This window comes from Rhinoderma darwinii, chromosome 3 (assembly GCF_050947455.1).
Source record: "Rhinoderma darwinii isolate aRhiDar2 chromosome 3, aRhiDar2.hap1, whole genome shotgun sequence".
Taxonomy (NCBI): domain Eukaryota; kingdom Metazoa; phylum Chordata; class Amphibia; order Anura; family Rhinodermatidae; genus Rhinoderma; species Rhinoderma darwinii.
In genome coordinates, this window is record NC_134689.1 from 9139203 (window position 1) to 9161792 (window position 22590).

General features: G+C 45.7%; 1 protein-coding gene across 1 annotated transcript; it reads right to left on the reverse strand.

The window, feature by feature from the left end:
* Positions 1-52: 52 nt before the first annotated feature.
* LOC142750828 (solute carrier family 23 member 2-like) lies at positions 53-21101 on the reverse strand. The gene is made up of 11 exons (XM_075859805.1): positions 20944-21101; positions 20627-20784; positions 16818-16977; positions 12572-12753; positions 12174-12297; positions 11351-11507; positions 9288-9541; positions 8649-8813; positions 8146-8254; positions 6873-6968; positions 53-885 (listed from the first exon to the last, which is right to left on the reverse strand). Exons 1-11 carry the CDS (start codon positions 21076-21078, stop codon positions 659-661), a joined length of 1767 nt encoding a protein of 588 aa, XP_075715920.1. The 5' UTR covers positions 21079-21101; the 3' UTR covers positions 53-658.
* Positions 21102-22590: the final 1489 nt, after the last annotated feature.

Consider the following 22590-nt stretch of genomic DNA (forward strand, 5'->3'; position numbering starts at 1 on the left):
ATTGTCATTATATCAACACAGACGACAAAGAGAAGAGACTTGGATGGGCATGTTTTTCCAGCACGGATGGTTTATTACACTTCTTACGAGAAGTATCACAGTATGACTGATCGCAGCTTTCACCTGGACAAAGAGGATGGCGGTGAAATGTTGCAACGTTTGGTCATGATTCGGTATAGCGTCCGGCTATTGCATTACCTCGAAACTTTCCAGACGTTGACCTGAGTTTTCTCCAGTCATCCTATTCGTTTGGCATGTGGCCCCCAATACACCCCCCTTGAAGCGATCGGTTTTCTTCTGGGGGGTCAACGAGTGCTCATAAGACATCAATGGATATAGGTAAGTTATTAGTCAAACCAATATATGGAGATAATGACTTAAAAGAGGCTTTCCAGTGTAGAGGACTCCTCTCCGAAACGGAATATTGGGGGGTCCTCTCATAGGGAGCCCCCACGGTCAGTTGTGTGCGGCAGAGGAACGACAGCGTTTCCGCTAACATTAAAAACAAACGTGACAAGACGCCCATTGTCATCAATGAACATCCATGCCATCCGAGGTTTACAATGGTCAACCTTGCAGTCCTCCAGTGGTGGTGAAGGGGTTCCCGAAGAGGTCCTTAATATACTCGTGGTGCGCCAATGGTCCTTGATGTTAACCCTCAGTGGTTAGTTTCTATGTAGTTATTCCGAACGCCGTTCTCGTGACCAACTAAGGGCAACTCTCTGGGTTTTGGACAGAAAGGAACGTATCGAAGCCAAGAAGAACTGCAGAATTTTGTTCCAATTCCAAACGGAAGGTCATAGACTTCTCCAACGTCTGGAAAGTTCTCCTCGTTCTCTCCGTTGACCTCATTCCATGCAGCGATTCCTCTTTCTTCTTTTGTACCTATCGAGAAGTAAGAAACAGAGGACAAGGATGATGCTCCAGTCAACGCCACATCTCAAAGAGGTTCCCAAGATACGTTTTTTTTGCTTTAGAAAAATCTCATTAATAATGCAGTTGGCGGAGGTGGAGATGGGAATGGGTCGAATGCGTCCAAGCCGCTCTTCACAACCCTCTTCTATTAAACATAGCTACAACCTATAATATGGGGGTGTCGCGCCACACGTCCCGAGCAGCCGGATCATGTCTACAAGCAAAGGGAGGGCAGACGAGAGCGGGAAGGCTTGACGGGACCTAAACTGTAGTAAGAACCTCTTAAAAAGGGGTTGTCCCATCAGGACATCCCCTGTCCCCATGCCCTAGCCCCATTAGGGGAATATGGACTTTAGAGAGGGGGGAATGGAGAGCCGCTCTGTGAGGGTGAGGTCACATGGAGTTTTTTGCAGGAGAAAAATCTGCCTCAAAATTCCATTTGGAAGTCAGATTTTCCTCTGCCTGCACGCCGATTTTCGCAGCGTTTTTCGCCCGCGGCCATTGAGCGCCCCAGGCATAAAACGCAGCGAAATACGCTTTCTCTGCCTCCCATTAATGTCAGAGGCGTAAATGCCCGAAGATAGGGCATGTCCCTTTTTCCCGCGAGCCGGTTTTTCTGCTCAAAAGAAAAAAACGCCTCCCATTGAAATCAATGGGAGGCATTTTCGGCAGTTTTTTGGCACACTTTGCGGCGTGGTTTCTGCGTCAAAGAACTCTGTGTGAACTCCCCCTAAAGGTGCCTATATGCAGATAAAGGTCAGACGATCACGTTTGACCATCTAATGTGTATGGGGGTGTCCCGACCTGGTAGATGTTGGGGGAAAGAAGACTGACATGTTAAATTTCAACATGCCCATTCTTTTGTTCTTTGTGGAGATAAGCCGCTCGACTCTCCCCATTGAGTACACACGCACACTCGGCAGAGATGAGCATTCACGTATATAAAAGGGGAGGGGGGGGGGGGGTCGGGAGGAATAGCTGTCGACGGAATGAGCTTCCGGCCGACGGCTGTCTAAGGCGTATTGCAAAAAAAGGCATGTAATGTTACACTTTCCCTGCAGAGGAAATGTGGTTGGATGCAGATTCCCCCAGTGATAACAGCTAGGGTATGTTCACACGCCCTATTTATGGACGTAATTCAGGCGTTTTACGCCTCGAATTACGCTCAAAAAAACGGCTCCAAACATCTGCCCATTGAAATCAATGGGTCTTACGATGTTCTGTGCAGACGAGGTGTATTTTACACGTCGCTGTCAAAAGACGTCCGCCTCAAAGAAGTGCATGTCACTTCTTGGGACGTAATTGGAGCCGTTTTTCAGTGACTCCAATGAAAACCAGCTCCAATTACGTCCGTAAAAGACGCCGCGAAAAACGCGTGCACTTGTCAAAACGTCTGAAATTCAGGAGCTGTTTTCGACTGAAAACAGCTCCGTAATTTGAGACGTAACTGGCGTTGCCGTGTGAACATACCCTTAATCGCCGGGGATGACAGAAGCCAGGCGAGCGGCGATCAGCTGGCTTCTTTTTGAAAAGGGGTTGTCTTCATGAGTCAACTCCTATTAGGGTATGTTCACACGCAGTGACCAAAAATGTCTGAAAATACGGAGCTATTTTCAGGCGAAAACAGCTCCTGATTTTCAGACTTTTTGTAGCAACTCGCGTTTTTCTCGCCGTATTTTACGGACGTTATTGGAGCGGTTTTTCAATGGAGTCAATGAAAAATGGCTCCAAAAACATCCCAAGAAGTGACATGCACTTCTTTTTCGTGGGCGTCTTTTTACGCGCCGTCTTTTGACAGCGACGTGTACAATGACACCTCGTGGGAACAGAACATCGTAAAACCCATTGCAAGCAATGGGCAGATGTTTGTAGGCGTATTAGGGGCGTTTTTTCAGGCGTAATTCGAGGCGTAAATGCCCGAATTACGTCTGAAGACACTGCGTGTGAACATACCCCAAGACCTACGGCAATTGAGGTGGCCACTCAAAACCCTACGAATTATAGGATTCCGCATGGAAAGAAGGAAGGATCTCAATGGAAAACACAGCAAAAGAAAGAATGGCTGAATAACCCATGAGCAGTGGCGGACACAGACTGCAAAAGGCCCCTGTGCAGATAATGTGCCAGGGCCCCCCCCCCCCCCACCCCGCAAACTTCTCATGGCCGACGGTCCGCTTTCAGCTGCATCGCTGGGTCTCCTAAGTGACCCAACAATGCAGCACTAGCAGCCGGGGGCGTCACTAAGGCTGGGTTCACACACACTATTTACGGACGTAATTTGGGCGTTTTAGCATTGAATTACATCCGAAAATGCGGCTCAAAAGCGTCGGAAAACATCTGCCCATTCATTTGAATGGGTCTTACGATGTTCTGTGCCGATGGTCATTTTTTTTACGCGCCGCTGTCGAAAGGCGGCGCGTAAAAAACTGCCTGTCACTTCTTCAGATGTAAATGGAGCCGTTTTCCATGGACTCCATGGAAAACCAGCTTCAATTACTTCCGTAGTGGACGCAGCAAAAGACGCCTGCACATGCCATTACGGCTGAAATTACGGTGCTGTTTTCTCCTGAAAACAGCACAGTAATTTCAGCCGTAACAGACGCTGCCGTGTGAACATACCCTCAGGGCTTAAAATGTCCGGGAAATAGCCCCAATACATATGTGTCCGCCCCAAAAAAAAGTGTGTGTATAGGAGACAGCATAGCATATCTATAGCACTACGACCCTATAAACTATGGATAGGATTAGATACAGTGGCTGAGCAGACAGTATCACACATGATAGGATTAGATACAGTGGCTCAGAAGGCAGTATCACACATGATAGGATTAGATACACAGCTCAGCAGACAGTATCACACATGATAGGATTAGATACAGTGGCCCAGCAGACAGTATCACACATGATAGGATTAGATACAGTGGCTCAGCAGACAGTACCACACATGATAGGATTAGATACAGTGGCTCAGCAGACAGTACCACACATGATAGGATTAGATACAGTGGCTCAGCAGACAGTATCACACATGATAGGATTAGATACAGTGGCTCAGCAGACAGTACCACACATTATAGGATTAGATACAGTGGCTCAGCAGACAGTATCACACATGATAGGATTAGATACAGTGGCTCAGCAGACAGTATCACACATGATCGGATTAGATATAGGGCCCAGCACAGTATCATACATGATTGGATTAGATACACAGCTCAGCAGACTGTATCACACATGATAGGATTAGATACAGGGCCCAGCTCGCTGACATTGCGGCTCCAGCGCTGGACCCAGGAAAGGTAAGAATAATAATTTTGCTTCTTTATGTGTTACTGATTATTTTTGTGTGTTTGTGTTTTTTTTACAGGTTCGGTTGTTGGACTTCGGATACGAGGACTTCAATGACGGCGTTTTTTTTATTCTCAATAAAATGGTTAATGAGGGTTGTGTTTTTATTTCAATAAAAAAAATTTCTATGTGCTTGTATCTTTTTAAACTTTATTATCACCGCCTTAGTAATGGCCGCTGGCTGATTGACAACCTCCATTACTAAGGCGAGGCTTAATGTTAGCCGGTGCAGAGTCTACACTAACCCCCATTATTACCCCGGTACCCACCGCCACCAGGGGTACTGGGAAGAGCCGGGTACAAACCAGTACCCGACCAGCTGTAGTGACGGGCAGGCACCGGGGTGGCCGCAGGCTGGTAGTATTAGGCTGGGGAAGGCCAAAAACAGTGGCCCTTCCCACCCTTGTAATGCTGCCTGCTGCTGCTGTGTTGTATCTGGCTGGTTATGAAAATTGGGGGGGACCCGACATCGTTCTTTCCAATTATTTTTTAAATGACGTGGCGTCCCCCCCATTTTCATAACCAGCCAGATACAATAAAGCAGCAGCAGCCTAGCATCACCAGGGTAGGAAGGGCCACTGTATCTGGCCTTTCCCCTCCTGATAATACCAGCCTGCGGCCACCCCAGTGGCCGACCATCACTACAGATGGTCAGGTACTGGATCGTACCCGGCTCTTCCCAGCACCCCTGGTGGCGGTGGGTACCGGGGTAATAAAGGGGGTTAGTGTTAGCCTCTGCACCGGCTAACACTAAGCCCTGCCTTAGCAATGGATGCTGTCAATCAGCCGGCGGCCATTACTAAGGCGGTAGTAATATAGTTTAAAAAAAACCACAAAGACATAGAAAAAATATTTTATTGAAATAAAAAAAAAAAAACACAACCCTCATTAACCATTTTATTAATAAAAAAAAAAGCTGTCATCGAAGTAGTCCTGGAATCCGCCGTAGTCCAACGACCGAACCTGTAAGAAAACACACAAAAAATGATTAGTAACACATGTGTTAGGGTATGTGCACACACACTAATTACGTCCGGAATTGACGGACGTATTTCGGCCGCAAGTACCGGACCGAACACACTGCAGGGAGCCGGGCTCCTAGCATTATAGTTATGTACGACGCTAGGAGTCCCTGCCTCGCTGCCGGACAACTGTCCGGTACTGAAAACATGATTACAGTACAGGACAGTTGTCCCACAGCGAGGCAGGGACTCCTAGCGTCGTACATAAGTACGACGCTAGGAGCCCGGCTCCCTGCAGTGTGTTCGGTCCGGTACTTGCGGCCGAAATACATCCGTCACTTACGGACGTAATTAGTGTCTGTGCACATACCCTAAGGCTTAGATACAGGGCCCATGTGTGATACTGTCTGTGGGACCCTGTATCTAAGCCTACCACAAGGTAGGCTTAGATACAGGGTCCAGCAGACAGTAATCTTATACAGTATAAGATTACTGTGTGCTGGGGCCCTGTATCTAAACCTACAGTGTGGTAGGCTTAGATACAGGGCCCAGCAGACAGGATCACGCATGGGCCATGTATCTAAGCCTACCATGTGATTGGCTTAGATACAGGGCCCAGCAGACAGCATCACACAATCTGTGATCCTGTCTCATGGGCCCCCTAAGCCTGCTACATCGTAGGCTTAGGGGTTGTGCAGTCCCTAAACATTGATGGCCTATCCTCAGGATAGGCCATCAATAGCTGATGTGTCGCCCGGGACCCGCAAATCAGCTGTTTTGAAGGGGCCGCAGCACTCGTACGAGAGCTGCTTCCCCTTCATTTCACTACTCGCCCACACTGTGAATCGCCGAAACCGATTCACAGTGTGACCGGAATGAAGTGACAGGAATGAAGGGGAGCAGCTCTCGTACGAGTGCTGCGGCCCCTTCAAAACAGCTGATTGGCGGGTCCCAGGAGTCGGACCCCGCCAGTCAGGGCTATCTTACCTTCCTCTTCGGCCGCGGCGGGAGTTCTGTCGTCTCGATGCTGTGCGCGGCGCATAGCGCTGTGACGTCATGTGCTGCGCACAGCGCCTGACGTCAGGACCTCCGCTGCGATCCGGAACCAGGAAGGTAAGTAAAGTATGTTACTATAGTAACAGGGGCCCGCGGCCCGAGTTACTATAGTAACTTTTTATTGATGTGGTGCGGGGGGCCGTGGGCCCCCCTGGCTTCGGGGCCCGGTCGCAATTGCGACCGCTGCGACCCCTATAGCTACGCCAGTGGTCCACGGGCCTCTGTCTCAGTCCTCAGCATCGCGCAGCTGAGAACTGAGTCGGCCAGCAGAGGAACGGGCCCCCTTCCCACGCGGGGCCCTTGTGCAGCTGCACCGGCTGCACATGCGGTATGTCCGCCCCTGCCCATGAGTAGATAAAGGTCTGTATTCTAGATCAGGGGTCAGCAACCTTCAACACTCCAGCTATTGAAAAACTACAACTCCCAGCATGCCCTGACAGAGTTTGGCTGGAATAATAAAGCTTTTGGCTGCCAGGGCATGCTGGGAAATGTAGTTTCACAAGAGCTAGAGCGTCGAAGGTTGCGGACTACTGTTCTAGATAGAATGATCTCCAGACGAGAAGAGTCTCCACCATTGAAGACCATCATTACCTGGTATAGTGTTGTCCAGGAAGAATCCTAGGAACCCGCCTACGAACATTCCCGTGGTCAACAGCACCAGAATTACTTGGTCTAGTTGAATAATACCTGTGCAGAGATGGAAATACAATCAAAAACCAAGTCTCAGACTCGCAGCTTGATGTACTGGCTCTTCAGGTTCTAGAAGGTGACACGATAACGTGTGAACAGATCCTTACATGGAGTTTTCTTCTCCATCCACATCCAAAGCTTAATTCAGAACTCTGTTGTACCAGAAAGCAGTGCATTGTGGGAGCTCAGATGACGGATACACAGAATTGGGACAGGAACTCAGGTTATACATGAAAATATGGACGATTGCAAGTAAAAGGCCATTCTTGAAAAAAAAATAACATGTCCCTGATCTGCCAGTCTGATCAACTCAGTCTGGGACGCTGAAGGTCAAAATAGTTTGTGTGATCGAATCAGTGTACGATAGATCGGCCGCATTGCAACCGATCCCAATCTTAAGCGCATGGCCAGTTTAAGAAGGGCTAAGGCTTCGTTCACATCTGTGTCAGGACTCCGTTCAAGGGTTCCGTCCGAGCTTTCCGTCAGGGGAACCCGTGAACGAAATCCAAATTGAAACCATAGGTTTCAGTTTGCAACACCATTGACGGATCCGGTGCAAATGGTTTCCATTTGTCACCGTTACGTAAGGGTTCCATAGTTTTGGCGGACTACTGTAGTCGAATGCGCTTTTCATTCCGTCAAAGCAACGTAACCCTTACACAACTGGGGACAAACGGAAACCATTGAAATCAACCTATGGTTTCCGTTTGGGTTAGATTCATGGGTTCCCCTGACGGCAAGCTCAGACGGAACCCATGGACGGGGTCCCAACACGTGTGAACTAAGCCAAATCCATTGGTTACTTCATATTTCCCACCGCAGGTCAACTCAGCTTTCTGCTATACCTCATCAACCCCTGTTGTGAATGAGCCCTTTACGGTTTTAGAACCTGGGCCACCTGAACCCTGAATCCGTACATTTTTTAGAGTTCGGGATTAAACCAGAGCACCAATAGGAACCTCAAGTTCACACATAAGAACTCCATCCTGTTGGGATTTTAACCCATCGCCTCAGTGACGCAAGACAACAGCGCCAACCACCAAGTATCTACGCTGTACTAGCATTTTGTTCCAAGCGGATTCATTTAGGAGGATACAAAACAATCCCAAAAAGTGTAAAAATATTTAGCAAGTGTATAGAAAACCAAAAGAACTAGGCGGTTTGGGATCCTTACCAGTCTCTAGAAGCACCGTATTCCTTTTCACCCAGTTTGGGACAGTAAGACCACAAAATATGGAGAATCCAACAATGAATATGTTCCTTGAGGAATTCATGTCCGCGTACTGCAAGAACGAAACGCAAAAATTATTCATTATAATGCGGAAATGTAATTCAATACATCTATAGACAACAACTGAAGCAACTTAGAAGATGGGTAGAAATCTTCTACCTCTTTGTTTACACAGCTACTATGCAGAGCTGTGTGTCTCCATGGTAACAGACTACAAATAAACCCTGTGTAGTCTGATCTGGCAGTCATATGTAACTTCCCTTCAGGCTGCGGGTTATCAAATAGAAGGAGTGGAGGAAAACATGACTATAGGAATTACAGACTATTGGACAACACTAGGACTATTTCCTGTAGATCGCTCATCATTTGGTTTACAAAACTAAAAGAAATCTTCCTTTTATAAATGTGTTTAATTCCAAGGGAATAACCCAAATTATCTACTCCACCTGTAAATTGGACATCCCGACAGCAGCTATTACTCCAAACATCACCAGGAACATCCCACCGATCACCGGAGTCGGGATAGTGGCAAAGACCGCACCAATTTTACTGAACATGCCCAAAACGAGCATCAGTACCCCACCAGTAATGATCACCATCCGACTGCCAACCTGAAAAACAACGATAAACATCACACTGGCTTCCGGTGATACATCTGCTGCCGAGGCCACATTGTCAAGGTTATATTCAATTCCCGAAATATTAGAGTCGTCATCATTTGATCACGAGAAACGGCGACATGTTCCTAGCGCAATAGCTAGATGATATCTATACAGGACCCCGTACAACCTGTACTGATACATCGGTCAATGACGGAATAATCTGGTTGGAACTTTGTGATTTCCTACTGGCCAGATTCCTTAAAGGGGGTTATCCCACCGTAGACAATCGATGAAATGGAATTAGTACATGCCATAAATGGGACTCCCACCAAGAAGAGGAACATTCCTTTCGGATTTTTTATCAAAGACAGTCCCACTCCCGACGTGGTGCAATATCAGACGCGGCTCCACTCATGGTCAACTCAGAAAAGTTCAGCTCATCTTTCCATTTTTAATTTAGATCCTATTAACGAAACTACTTACCCTTGTGATTCCAAGGGCGCCAACATTCTCACTGTATGACGTGGTCCCATTTCCAGTGCCCCAGGCTCCAGCCAATAGGCAGCCGATCCCTTCTATTCCAATTCCTCTGTTTATGGCATGCTTCGGTGGGGGTGGTGCCCCAGAAAGACGTGCGCACGCGTGGTAGTCACCCAGCGACTCAACCATGGATGAAAGGACTCCAGCCAAAATTCCAAACACGCCCTCCAGACTGACGGTAGGCACGCCCCACTGGCCTAAAAGACAAAATTAAACGTCTGTTATAAAAGCAAATATAACAAATACATAAAGATAAAGGGTCTGGCATAGCTTGTTGACTTCTAATGAAGAGGAATATATTGGCTCAAAGAAGGTAAACTCAATAAGGTCATCGCCCAGGGTGCCGAACGGGTGTTTAAGGGGGGCACCCCAGCAATCTACTTCGTCTTCATTAGCGATAAAGCAGAGTGTTGAGATATATACTATACATAGAAGAAAAGGAGGCCTGTTTTGGGCTTGTTCGACCTCATCAGTGCAAGATATGGAAACCATGTATCTCTGAAGTAGAGCTTAGCAAGAAACCAAACACAATAAGCAGTGAGGTTATGATTTAACGGGATGAAAGGAACATAAAAAGCCTCCACCGAGCTCTGACTCCATACAGCCATGACTTCTATATCTTGCACTGATGAGGACCAACAAGACCGAAACAGTTGGACTACACCGCTCTAGGATTTTAGTCTGTGCTATACATCATGGCTGAGTTAGTCACAGTCAGTTTAGGACTTTTTGGTTCCTTCCATCCCATCGCACCAGAACCTTACTAGACATCTCTTACTATTATATCTTCTACATTACGATGGAGTCGGTGATCGAGGTTACCGTATTACTATTCTATAAAAGGTCTAGTACTATGCAGTGTAGTTCTAAAGGAGGAAGAACTACGGTCACTTTTTAGTTTAAGCTTCTCCGGAAGATAGACGGAAGAGAAGAAGAAAAGGAGACCACAATTATCAAGGAATTCTTTGAAACTAATATGTTTTTGCAATCTTGAGTTCTCCAGATGTGTGAACGGGTTTTACTCTGATCAGACTTGATACAGCTACGGAGATATAGGGTTTGGGAGCGTAATGTGTCCGTGTCTTCGGTTGGACAATGAGTTGTTCGGATCATGTAGTGAGGTTCTTCCCATCAAATCAGAGCTCAACAGACCCCATTATAAAGTCAACGGGGTCCGTCGGTGGTTTCCATCGGGTGACGGATCTCGCACTTTGTTGTAGTTTCCGTTATAAAACATTATGATTGCAAAGTGTGTATAGTCTTAATGGTTCGATCTACTGGATCCCATTAGGTTCACGTCCATATCTCTAATCACCGTCATTTCTGCAGCACTAGTGGGTGAATGGTAATCCAAAAAGAATCCCAGTTCTCAGGAAAAACCATAAGGAAAAAGCAAACCTGTGTAGATGGCTCTCTAGGCTTCAGGGGGGGGGGGGGGACAATTGCAATCTGGGTAAACATACTCTACAATTGTAGGGTGGACAGGTGACCCACTGTGACGGCCACCCAGAGGTCCACATACACCTGGAGCCGGCTCTATGTACGTATGACTTGTAGGGTTCGTTTCCACATTTTGCTACTTGCTATATCTCTGGCTGTCAGACATAGATTCAGGAGTGGGGGATGTATCACGGAATCTATAGGCGGATTTGCTATTTGGGATAGTGGAAGAGCTGGATAAACCTCGAGGAGGAGATACAACTAAAACCGATCATTGACGTAGCCATAAAAATGAACAATCCAACCATTTATAATGGTTAGGTTTGTGGCGTTATTGGAAACTGCTCCCTCAACTGCTGCGGAACATCTTAATATACTGCTCAGCTACTGCAGAACCGAATATACGCCTCAGCAGAAGATCACTATACACAATACTAATCAATGGTGAACGTGAGAAATACACACACACACACACACACACACACACATACATAGATACACACACACACACACACATAGATACATACATACACACACACACACACATACATATATATTGTAGATACCTGGATAAGGAAAGCGGAACCACGGAGCTCGAGATAAAACATTTCCTTTGACATCAGTGCGAGCAAAATAGCCGTAAGTTTCGGGCTTGGATGGAAAGACGTCGGTGACGGTCAAAATGTAGCAGATTAACCAAGAAATGGAGATACCGAGAAGCACCTGAGCAAGAGAAGAAGGAATTGGATCATGAGGCAAGCGAGGCACAGATGTTTCATTACTCCGGGAGATCAACCGGTTACATCTCCCGCAACGCCTGGTCTCTTGTGACCGGAAACCAGCAGAATTTTGAATGCAGCTTTGGAGTTGACTGGAGTGTAAGACATGATGTGTGAAGATAAAGTAAAGCATAGCAATTAGAAAGTATGCTTAGTGGGAAAGTTCACTTTCACTACCATTTTTTTAAAAATTATTGCTCCATTACATGCTAAATGAAAAAAATTAAGCAACTTTTTAAATAGCCGTTTTGTGTATACAGCGCCTAGGCAGACCTATGTGTCTCCATGGCTACAAACCAACCCTGTGTAGTCTTATCCTCCATTAAGGCTTCTTTTCATCTGTTTCCTACGCCCTATATTTTATAGATTAGAAAAACGCAGGGGACAGATGGGAGTATTACATAAATGCACGATCAGACTACATAGGGTATGTAGTCTGTAACCATGGAGACATATACGTCTGCATAGAATCTGTATACACAAAACGAGAGTAGATTTTTATTTATTTTTTTTATGCCGAAAATTTCCAGATTGGACTTTTCCCTGTACATTTCTTCTGTGATGCTATAATTAGTAAATCCTCGTGGATATCTAGTAGAAGTCACATTACCGGAAAGATCTGGAAGACGTATGTTCTGGAGTACTGCCACTTGCTGTCACTTTTTGAGTAATATGGGATCAGGAGAGGGATGTTCCTTAGGTATTGAGAAAACAAAATGATGAAGAAGGTCGTCCTGAAGGTCATAAAATAAAAAAATGGATCAGGTATTACAACGGGATTATGGCAAAATTTGAGCTGAATTTCCTGATAAAATAATGGGGTGTAACCAGTCAGATTTGCCATTCAGGACTCCCCCTGTTGACTGGTTGCCACCCAGCTTTCCCAGGAACAGATAGAACAAACATCGGAATAGACCAACAACTTGACAGAAGGGGATGACATATTTACTGGTGGCTGATTTTGGGGGTGCCCTTTAATATTGATTATATATAAATACATTTACTTACATGATCGATATCCCCCAGTGGGTTCCGGCATCATGACCAGCAGACTCAAAGAGAGGAAGAGCGATGAGAGTAATAGTGGGAGCGATCGTTAAGGGACCAATGAATCGCATGAGGAAGCCGATTAAACCGGAAAAGCCAACTATGATCTGAAAGCAGGATGCAACCATAATGGCACCTTGTACCTGAATAATTGGAATGGAAATCACACGGTTCATTGCAAGATCACGAAAAAAATTAATTATAGAATAAAAAGTAATTCTGAAATGTTGCAATTTTCATATTGACCACTAGATGTCAGTACAATAGTAGTACAGTCTGGATTAAAATAAAGAAACCATCTCACTTTACAGTTTGCTGTGAAACCGAATGACTTATTTTCCCACTACAAGGAAGAATGAGAAAATGACCCTAATTTGTACTGAAACCTAGATAGTGACCCCCCACACACTGATGCCTCCCCCCAGTAAATATAAAACATTTTAAGGAGTACTCAGATTTCAGCAAGTAAAAAGGTTATTCATGTTATAACCTATACTTGGACACCAGAATAGTCCTTCGCTATCATATTCCTTGCAGAAATCACAACAGTTTCCCCACAGAAGGAAATGACGTCACTCGGCTGCTAGGGCATCAAGAGACAGAACTAAAATAGAGAAGGGATCTATACATCTTAATTCAAGATAATCACTGGTGTCCTATGGGTGGGGGGCATCTATGTAACAATATTTGATGCATGTAATTTTTTTATTTAAAGGGATACTGAATGTAAAGGGGTTGTAGGAGATTTAAAAAAAACAGATTAAAAACAGCGCCACTCTTGTCCATGGGCTGTATCTGGTATTGCAGCTCAGCACCATTTAAATACCAGAAATAGCCCACACTCGCCCATCCTGATGTGTCTGATAACAGGGGACAATAGATTGTATTCACCCGCTTAGCCCGAAATGGCAACAGGTACACCACAGTCACCACGTGATGTCATGATGACTAACGGAGACACAATGCGGTTATCGCGGACTAGGGCAGAAGGAAAGTACCCTAATGTGATGCAGTTTTAAAGAGAAATTGACAACACTCCTCTGATTTTTGGCCAGTTCTCGTCTCTCTGCGCACGAGGTCACAGAGGGGTAAATACCCTTTAGGTACCTTTAAAACCCCTTAATACAATATCACGTAACTGTATGTGATAAGGGTTAAGGTGAAGTATGGAGCGCGCTCACGGGCTGAGCTCGCTTCATACACAGCCGACACCTCACTCCAGCGGGCGGAATCAAAGTGCACTTTGATTCCGCTCGTTTAACACATTAAATGCCACGGTCAATCACGATCGCGGCATTTAAAGTGTTAGAATCAGCTGGGCGCCCCCTGTGGCGTGATTGGCCAGTAACAACGGTTGTTATGGCAGCCTGAGGGCCTAATGAAAGCCCCCAGGTCTGCCATCTTTATACTCCCTTGAAGCGCTGCCTCCGGCAGGGCTTCAGAGGAGACTGTCAGAATCACGATATACTGCAATATATTAGGATTGCACAAATAAGGTATTTTTTTAGCTTCCCAGTACATTATGCGGTACAATAAATGGTGCCATGAAGAACTACAACACCTCCCGCAAAAAACAAGCCCTCGTATGGCTATATAGATGGAAAAATGTAAAAAAAATTATAGCTTTTGGAAGGTGGGGAGAAAAAAAAAAAAAAAAAAAAAAATGGCTGAGGAGGGAAGGGGTTAAAGCTATCGATACTCAGCACAACTTGTTGCTTTTTTTTTTTTTTTTTTTTACAGACTAGGAAATAACATAGAATTAATACTCTTAACGAGTGATCGACCGGGGTCACAGAAATGTCAGAATCAGTCATGATGTTTTGACGTTTAAAGAAAGGACTTAAGACTTTGTCACATATTTTCATACGGATGATGTAATTCTATTAGTATGGCCGATGCACAGCTCGTGTTTACAGAGAGTAGAGGAATGACCCATACTATAGATATTATATAGATAAGTGGGCAGAAGAGTCACTGGGTACATACATTACATGACTTATCCTGTACTGATCCTGAATTACATCCAGTATTATACTCCAGAGCTGCACTCACTATTCTGCTGGTGGAGTCACTGTGTACATACATTACATTACTTATCCTGTACTGATCCTGAATTACATCCAGTATTATACTCCAGAGCTGCACTCACTATTCTGCTGGTGGAGTCACTGTGTACATACATTATATTACTTATCCTGTACTGATCCTGAGTTACATCCTGTATTATACTCCAGAGCTGCACTCACTATTCTGCTGGTGGAGTCAGTGTGTACATACATTACTTCTCCTGTACTGATCCTGCGTTATATCCTGTATTATACTCCAGAGCTGCACTCACTATTCTGCTGGTGTAGTCACTGTGTACATACATTACATTACTTATCCTGTAGTGATCCTGAGTTACATCCTGTATTATACTCCAGAGCTGCACTCACTATTCTGCTGGTGGCGTCACTGTGTACATACATTACATGACTTATCCTGTACTGATCCTGAGTTACATCCTGTATTATACTCCAGAGCTGCACTCACTATTCTGCTGGTGGAGTCACTGTGTACATACATTACATCACTTATCCTGTACTGATCCCGAGTTACATCCTGTATTATACTCCAGAGCTGCACTCACTATTCTACTGGTGGAGTCACTGTGTACATACATTACATTACTGATCCTGTACTGATCCCGAGTTACATCCTGTATTATACTCCAGAGCTGCTCTCACTATTCTGCTGGTGGAGTCACTGTGTACATACATTACTTATCCTGTACTGATCCTGAGTTACATCCTGTATTATACTCCAGAGCTGCTCTCACTATTCTGCTGGTGGAGTCACTGTGTACATACATTACTTATCCTGTACTGATCCTGAGTTACATCCTGTATTATACTCCAGAGCTGCACTCACTATTATACTGGTGGAGTCACGGTGTACATACATTACATTACTTATCCTGTACTGATCCTGAGTTATATCCTGTATTATACTCCAGAGCTGCACTCACTATTGTGCTGGTGGAGTCACTGTGTATATACATTACATTACTTATCCTGTACTGATCCTGGGTTACATCCTGTATTATACTCCAGAGCTGCTCTCACTATTCTGCTGGTGGAGTCACGGTGTACATACATTACATTACTTATCCTGTACTGATCCTGGGTTACATCCTGTATTATACTCCAGAGCTGCTCTCACTATTCTGCTGGTGGAGTCACGGTGTACATACATTACATTACTTATCCTGTACTGATCCTGGGTTACATCCTGTATTATACTCCAGAGCAGCACTCACTATTCTGCTGGTGGAGTCACGGTGTACATACATTACATTACTTATCCTGTACTGATCCTGAGTTACATCCTGTATTATACTCCAGAGCTGCTCTCACTATTCTGCTGGTGGAGTCACGGTGTACATACATTACATTACTTATCCTGTACTGATCCTGAGTTACATCCTGTATTATACTCAAGAGCTGTACTCACTATTCTGCTGGTGGAGTCACTGTGTACATACATTACATTACTTATCCTGTACTGATCCTGAGTTACATCCTGTATTATACTCAAGAGCTGTACTCACTATTCTGCTGGTGGAGTCACTGTGTACATACATTACATTACTTATCCTGTACTGATCCTGAGTTATATCCTGTATTATACTCCAGAGCAGCACTCACTATTCTGCTGGTGGAGTCACTGTGTACATACATTACATTACTTCTCCTGTACTGATCCTGAGTTATATCCTGTATTATACTCCAGAGCTGCACTCACTATTCTGCTAGAGGGGTCACTGTGTACATACATTACATTACTTATCCTGTAATGATCCTGAGTTACATCCTGTATTATACTCCAGAGCTGCACTCACTATTCTGCTGGTGGAGTCACTGTGTACATACATTACATTACTTATCCTGTACTGATCCTGAGTTACATCCTGTATAATACTCCAGAACTGCACTCACTATTCTGCTGGTGGAGTCACTGTGTACATACATTACATTACTTATCCTGTACTGATCCTGAGTTACATCCTGTATTATACTCCAGAGCTGCACTCACTATTCTACGGATAATTTTATATTCATTAACAAGAATGATATTGATGGAAATAAAAAGTTTAGATCCGAGCAAAATCAGGTAAAAAATAAATAAAAATCTTCCCATCTACGTTCAGCTTAATACACCACATTACCTCCCGTATCCGTGACTGCCAAACATCCACAAATTCTGGCGATGTTGCATTCACCAGGCTGGCATTTTGGGTCCATTCTGGGCATCTCCACTTGGGAAGCGAGAGCATGGCAAGAGTTGGGGTCAAGAAGGTAAAAGTTCCTCCTTGCAAGATTGGTAACCTACAAAATACAGAACATCGGGTAAGCGACACTCAACATTTAAAGCATATGGAGTGAGTGGGGGGTCCTCAATAAGACTTTTGGTCATGGTAAAAGCGCCAGTTACTGCAATCTTCATGTGACCCCATTGTTTCCCTTTGGGCGGATAGAGAAATCACAATTTTTACCCGGACCAAAAGTCGCAATGGAGCTCTGGCCTTTCACATCGTTCCTCCACCTTTTTTCGGCCCACAGTTGGTGAGATTCTCTAAACTTTTTTAGCCGGTCAGGTTTCTGCGGGTTATGCAAAAACTTTGTAAATAAATACCCCGCTCTCCATGAACCCAACTCGCCTGATGTTCTGCTCCGTTTTCCTCTCCCCCCAACGAAGTTGTGGTCTAAAGTCTGTTCAGACATAATTCTCCACCAAGCACCCAGCAAACCGGACATCGCGCCGGCCCGGGAAGTGGAACGTAGCAGGACCTTCGATGACCACGACTTGAAACCGATAATTCGTAGTTCCATGGGTTTACTAGATGCGCGAGAGTTCAAAACAACTCATTTAAAACGCTCACCCGATGGTTGAGAAACCCAGAATTCTTGTTCAATATAGGCCTCATTACTGGTGACCGGCGCTGGCGTCGTAATAGAAAGAATGATTCGGCATCACCTGTTTGGTGGATCTGTCCGAAGATAAAAACTTCATCACAAAAATTTGCAACAGATCTATTGACCTCTCGGCCGCTTTAGTCCTTTTGTGGAAACCCGATCCACATTTTAAACCTTCCAAAAATGACCTGGTGACTTTCAGGATTACTGATCCCATCGAAATGGAAATCTCCTGATCCCCCTTCCATTCAGATGTGGGGGGACAAAATGGATCATCTGTGCAGGATGGAGGAGCTCGCCAGTTGGGAGGACAGGCAACACGCTTAGGTTCGTGAGGATACGGGGTCCTTGGCGCCTTTACGGGGGACCGGTAGTCTAGTTGCACGGCCTTCTTTGATGACGATACGACTCTTCGTCAAGGGACCGGCCAGCTGTACAAGCAGTAATACAGCGATTACATACGGGGCCAGTCACGTGACCAAGAGTCGTATCGTCTTTACAGAAGGCCGTGCTACTAGACGACCGGTCCCCCGGCAGCGCTATAAAAATAGAAGAATCGGCACGACGGGCTACCGGAATGTATATTAGCGAGTGACTAATCATTTGTGGTCCCCACATAACCCCTGTAACCGGTAGTCTGTACCCTGGACCAGACGTTCTTATCATCCATCTAGAAGGGACCAGTGTGGGGACAGCGAGTACCATAGACTTATTGTTTGAAATTAAATCTCTCCTTAGAATAAAGGCAATTTATCGTAGGGTTTAAGATGCTTTCTCCGCGATAATTCCTCGGCTGCCATTCTCGCCGTAGAAGAATTTAAAGCTCTGCCAGAAAATCAGGAAAATAATTAATTCGCCTGGTTTTTTTGCCGCTCCTCGGCAGTTTTTCATACAGATATGTTGATTTAGAAGGTGAAGCGTGGGCCTTTATAGGGGGGGGGGGGGGGTGCGGTCCACCTGTCCGACATTGGAATGGACATCTTTACCTCGAATATGCCAGCGATGATCGTGGCCGCTCTTGGTGGGGGGGGGGGGGGGCGGTCATGCTGCAGGGCGAGTCATTCAGTACTCTGAGTGGACACATTACATTTTGTAGGCTTGAATTTATGGCTAAACCTTATGAAAGGGTTAATGTATGGTGGATTAACTCCTACCCGCCGCAGGCATTTATCTGATTTTCAGTTTCGTTTTTTTTCCTCCCCACCCCCTATAAGCCATAACTTTTTTCATTTTTCCATCGATATTGCCTAATGTATTGCAGTATATCGTTCTACTGATAGGAGTACAAAGATGGCAGACCTGGGGGCGTTGCAACGTTACAGGGGCCCGCCCCTCTGTTTCTAACAACTAAAATGCCGCGGTCGCTCTTGACCAAGGCATCTAAGGGGTTAAACTAGCGGGATCCCGCTCGTTACACTGAAGGGTCGGTTGTAAGATACATCTGACGCGCTTGTTATATGGAGCGGGCTTAGCCCGTGAGCGCGCTCCATGCTCCCCCACCAGTCATATGACTTTTTTCCCCCACGGATGTCGCGAAGGTGTTAAGGTTTATAGGATGAACCTTTAATAAAGGCCATAGACAAATTTATACCCCTAAACAGCCTGCGATGTTCCTTTTATTTAGAGTTTAAGTATGATTTGCAATCCCATGATGGAGCCGGGACCTTTAGATGGAATCCACATGGGAATACAATCATCCCTGTTTCTTCCTAAAGGGTTAAGAATTTGAAGCGGGACAGTTTGCCAGCAGGTACTGGGCAGACGTTATGTTTTGCCCAGTGATGCCTGTCATTGGCCCACGGTAATGGCTCATGTGACATGGCAACCAATCAGAGCTCTGCTTTCATTTCCCAAATTGTGCTCTGATTGGTTGCTATAGGCAACAAGGCCTGTTTTCCTATTCTAGGCTTTACCAGCAAGATCCAATAGTAAAACCGGCCTTGTCGTCTATAGCAACCAATTAGAGCGCAGCTTTAAGAAATGAAAGACGAGCTCTGATTTGTTGCTATAGGCAACACGGACAGTCTCCCTCTTAGATCCTTCCGATAAATAAGGCCCATAATATATCAGCCATTATATCCTCCTCATCCTCCTCATCCTATCAGTTATTGACCTGGCAGCAAAGCGGAGACGTAAAACATTAAATGACTCTTAAAGGGACAGACCCTCCTATAAACGGATATGCAGGAGACACGAGGGCGTTATCTCACCCTCCATCTGGTCATATTGCGACACAGAAGACATGGAATTTCGTAAGAGGTCTTCGCCCAGACACCGTCCTCAGGTGTTATATACCTGTCACTTATCTGATGATTGCGACACGAGACCGCGACCGAGTGCGCTGGATCATAGCAAGGAGATCCCGGCAGGATCTGGTCGATATAAAAATTGACTCGATCCGATCACCATGATCATACATGTTCAAAGAGAATTTCCCCAGGATATAAAAAAATAAAAATATAAACTATGAAACTTGGCATGACATATATCCGATTCTGGGAAAGCTGGGTGACCAAAAAAAAAAAAAAAAAGGCCACCATCACAGGTACCACAGGGGTTGGCACACAGTTTTTTCCCAAATTCTTGGAAAGAAAACCTATACTTGCAGCAGTAGATGAATGGGGAAGTATTATAACCTGGTCAAATTTCCCATTCAGGGCTCTAGGAAAGCTGGGTGACAGTCCCTATGTAACGGCGCTCCTATTGGTTTTCATGTACCTTTCCTGGAAACAATAATAATAAAAAAAAAATACTTTGAAAAACTTTGAATTGAAGACATTTTAGTGGACATTCAGTCCGTGTTTAGGTGCCGGATTATCGGACATTCTGGATTATCAGGTGTGCATAGAAACAGACACCACATTTGTATGTAAAAGGTAAAAAATAAAAACTCCAGGGAAAAAGCTCAGAGAGTTCCCAGTTTACCTTGCAGTTCTGTGCCTGAAACCGGTGCCGGTTTATCAGACTATAGGATGCCGGATTAATGGAACGTTACCGTAATTTGCTACCAGGATCTACAGCGAGGACTTGATGATCATAGTACGGAGAAGCGGAATCTTACCTGACCCCAAACACGACCTGCAGGAGGGTGCAAATCCCAGAGACAAAGAAGATGGTGCTGATCAGGTGACTCTGTGTCAGGGGGTCGTGGGTCAAGCACAGGTCTTTGGATAGGATCAAAGGAATAGCGACAATCCCCCCGAGGGCAGTCAGGTAATGCTACGGGGTGAAAGCAGGGACAAATTAACAGACTCATCACATGGGACTACGCTGCTCGTATTCTGAGGGTGACAACCAATATGGCCGCCTTTACAGCGCCCAGATATCCAAAAATAAAGTATTAAACTTGTTGACTCCTAAGTTCCCATCACCCCCTACCTGGATGCCCAAAAAGATGCACAGGTACCAGGGCGGCACGTCGGTCACGGTATATGCCAGCTTGTTCCGGTCATTGTCCATCTGGCCGATCGCCTCCTTTTTCTTGGCGGGGTCTTTTGTATCAAATGAAGACATGAGGTTATAATGGTTGACATCTTCAATCTGTCAAAGATAAGGAACGTTAATTAGAGGTCAAGGGGCCGTTGGCGGCAGATACGACTTTATTACGTTCTATAGACTTTGGATTATGGAAGGTAAATTCAGGTTCTTCACACGAATAATAAAATGTCCATGAATTCCTGAAGGTTCCTCTTCTATTAGGCCCCATGCACACAATCGTAATGGTGTATAGGAGCACGGCCCAAAAATGCGGGCGGCCATCAGCGGCCGGCCGTGCACGCAATCGCAGGCCGGGATTACGGGCACGGCCGTGCGCATGAGGCCTAAGTCTTCCAATAAGTCTGTGCTCCGGATCTGCCCCTCCTGCTGTAACGGGAGACAGGAAGCACCAACCATAGTCAGCCATTGTGTGCGCTATGGAGAGCGGTCCTTGGTCACCCGGTCACCCAGCTGCGTACAGGAATACATAGACACTTTGCTGCTCTCTCCACCTCAATGATCTACATACTTCAGAGGCAGATTATGCAGTTGCCACGGGGCCCTGGAGATCGGGGGCCCAGCTTTAGGTTGGTCCCATCCCTTTTGCTATTGGGCGGAGAGGACCCTACACACATGAACTAAATTGTTAGCAACAGGAGGGAGGGGAATTGGCCCAAGGGTCAAAAAAAGTGTGCGTGGGGGGGGGGGGGTCCGTCCTCTCTGGGTGGCAAAATTTGTACCATAACGGGGGGCCCGGTTTGATCCTTGACATGCCCCCATCTGCTATGTATGCTACTCCTTCTCCATTCTCTACAGGTCTGTCGTTGTTATGCATAATATTCCCATAGTCATAGTCCCGGTCTGCCTGGATAAGAGTAGAGCTCGCCGACACACAAACATCCACATGACAGCCCACATACACCCTGAGAGCAAGCGATGAACGCTTGTTCCCAATCACTGCCCTGTGTAAGCCGAGCAAAGATCAGCCGACGAACAAGCAGCTGATCGTATCGTTCATGCGGCACAAAATATTATCGTTGTCGGCGGCGCATTTCACTGCGTAAACCGGGAGACGTGCTGCCGCCACTCTGCTAATGTATGAGGATCGTAGTAATGATCGCTCGTCCCCATATATTACCGATCATGTGAAAGGAACAAACTAGCGCCGATCATTGAACCGTCTCGTTGATCGCGCTCATTTTACGGCCCAAATTGACTGGTGTAAAAGGACCCTTGAAGTTTTGCAGGGGCGCAGCTACACGGGTTTCTTAGGCTAGATTCACACAGGGGGGTTGCGCATCTCAGACGTGAAAAACGGCATCCGTGCTTATCACGCATCCCCCATAGACTAGACCCTATGGAGGGATCCGTGAAGCGCAAAAAAAAAATTTGCTGTGTCCTATTTGCTCACGGACCCTTCACACGGTCCTTTGAAACAACGGCTGTGTGAACGGCCCCATTGAATTACATAGTTCCGTGTGACGGCCATTGTTTTAATGGCCGTCACACGGACATATAACATGTTCGTGTAAATAAGGCCATGTTCAC

Excerpts from the sequence above, each read along its gene's own strand:
- LOC142750828 (XM_075859805.1), bottom strand. The coding sequence starts at position 21,078 with ATGTCTTCATTTGATACAAAAGACCCCGCCAAGAAAAAGGAGGCGATC. Across the intron at positions 11,508-12,173 it reads ACGTCTTCCAGATCTTTCCG|GTGCTTCTCGGTATCTCCAT; the intron begins GTAATGTGACTT and ends TCTCTTGCTCAG. Across the intron at positions 8,255-8,648 it reads TCGGGATGTCCAATTTACAG|TACGCGGACATGAATTCCTC; the intron begins GTGGAGTAGATA and ends TCGTTCTTGCAG.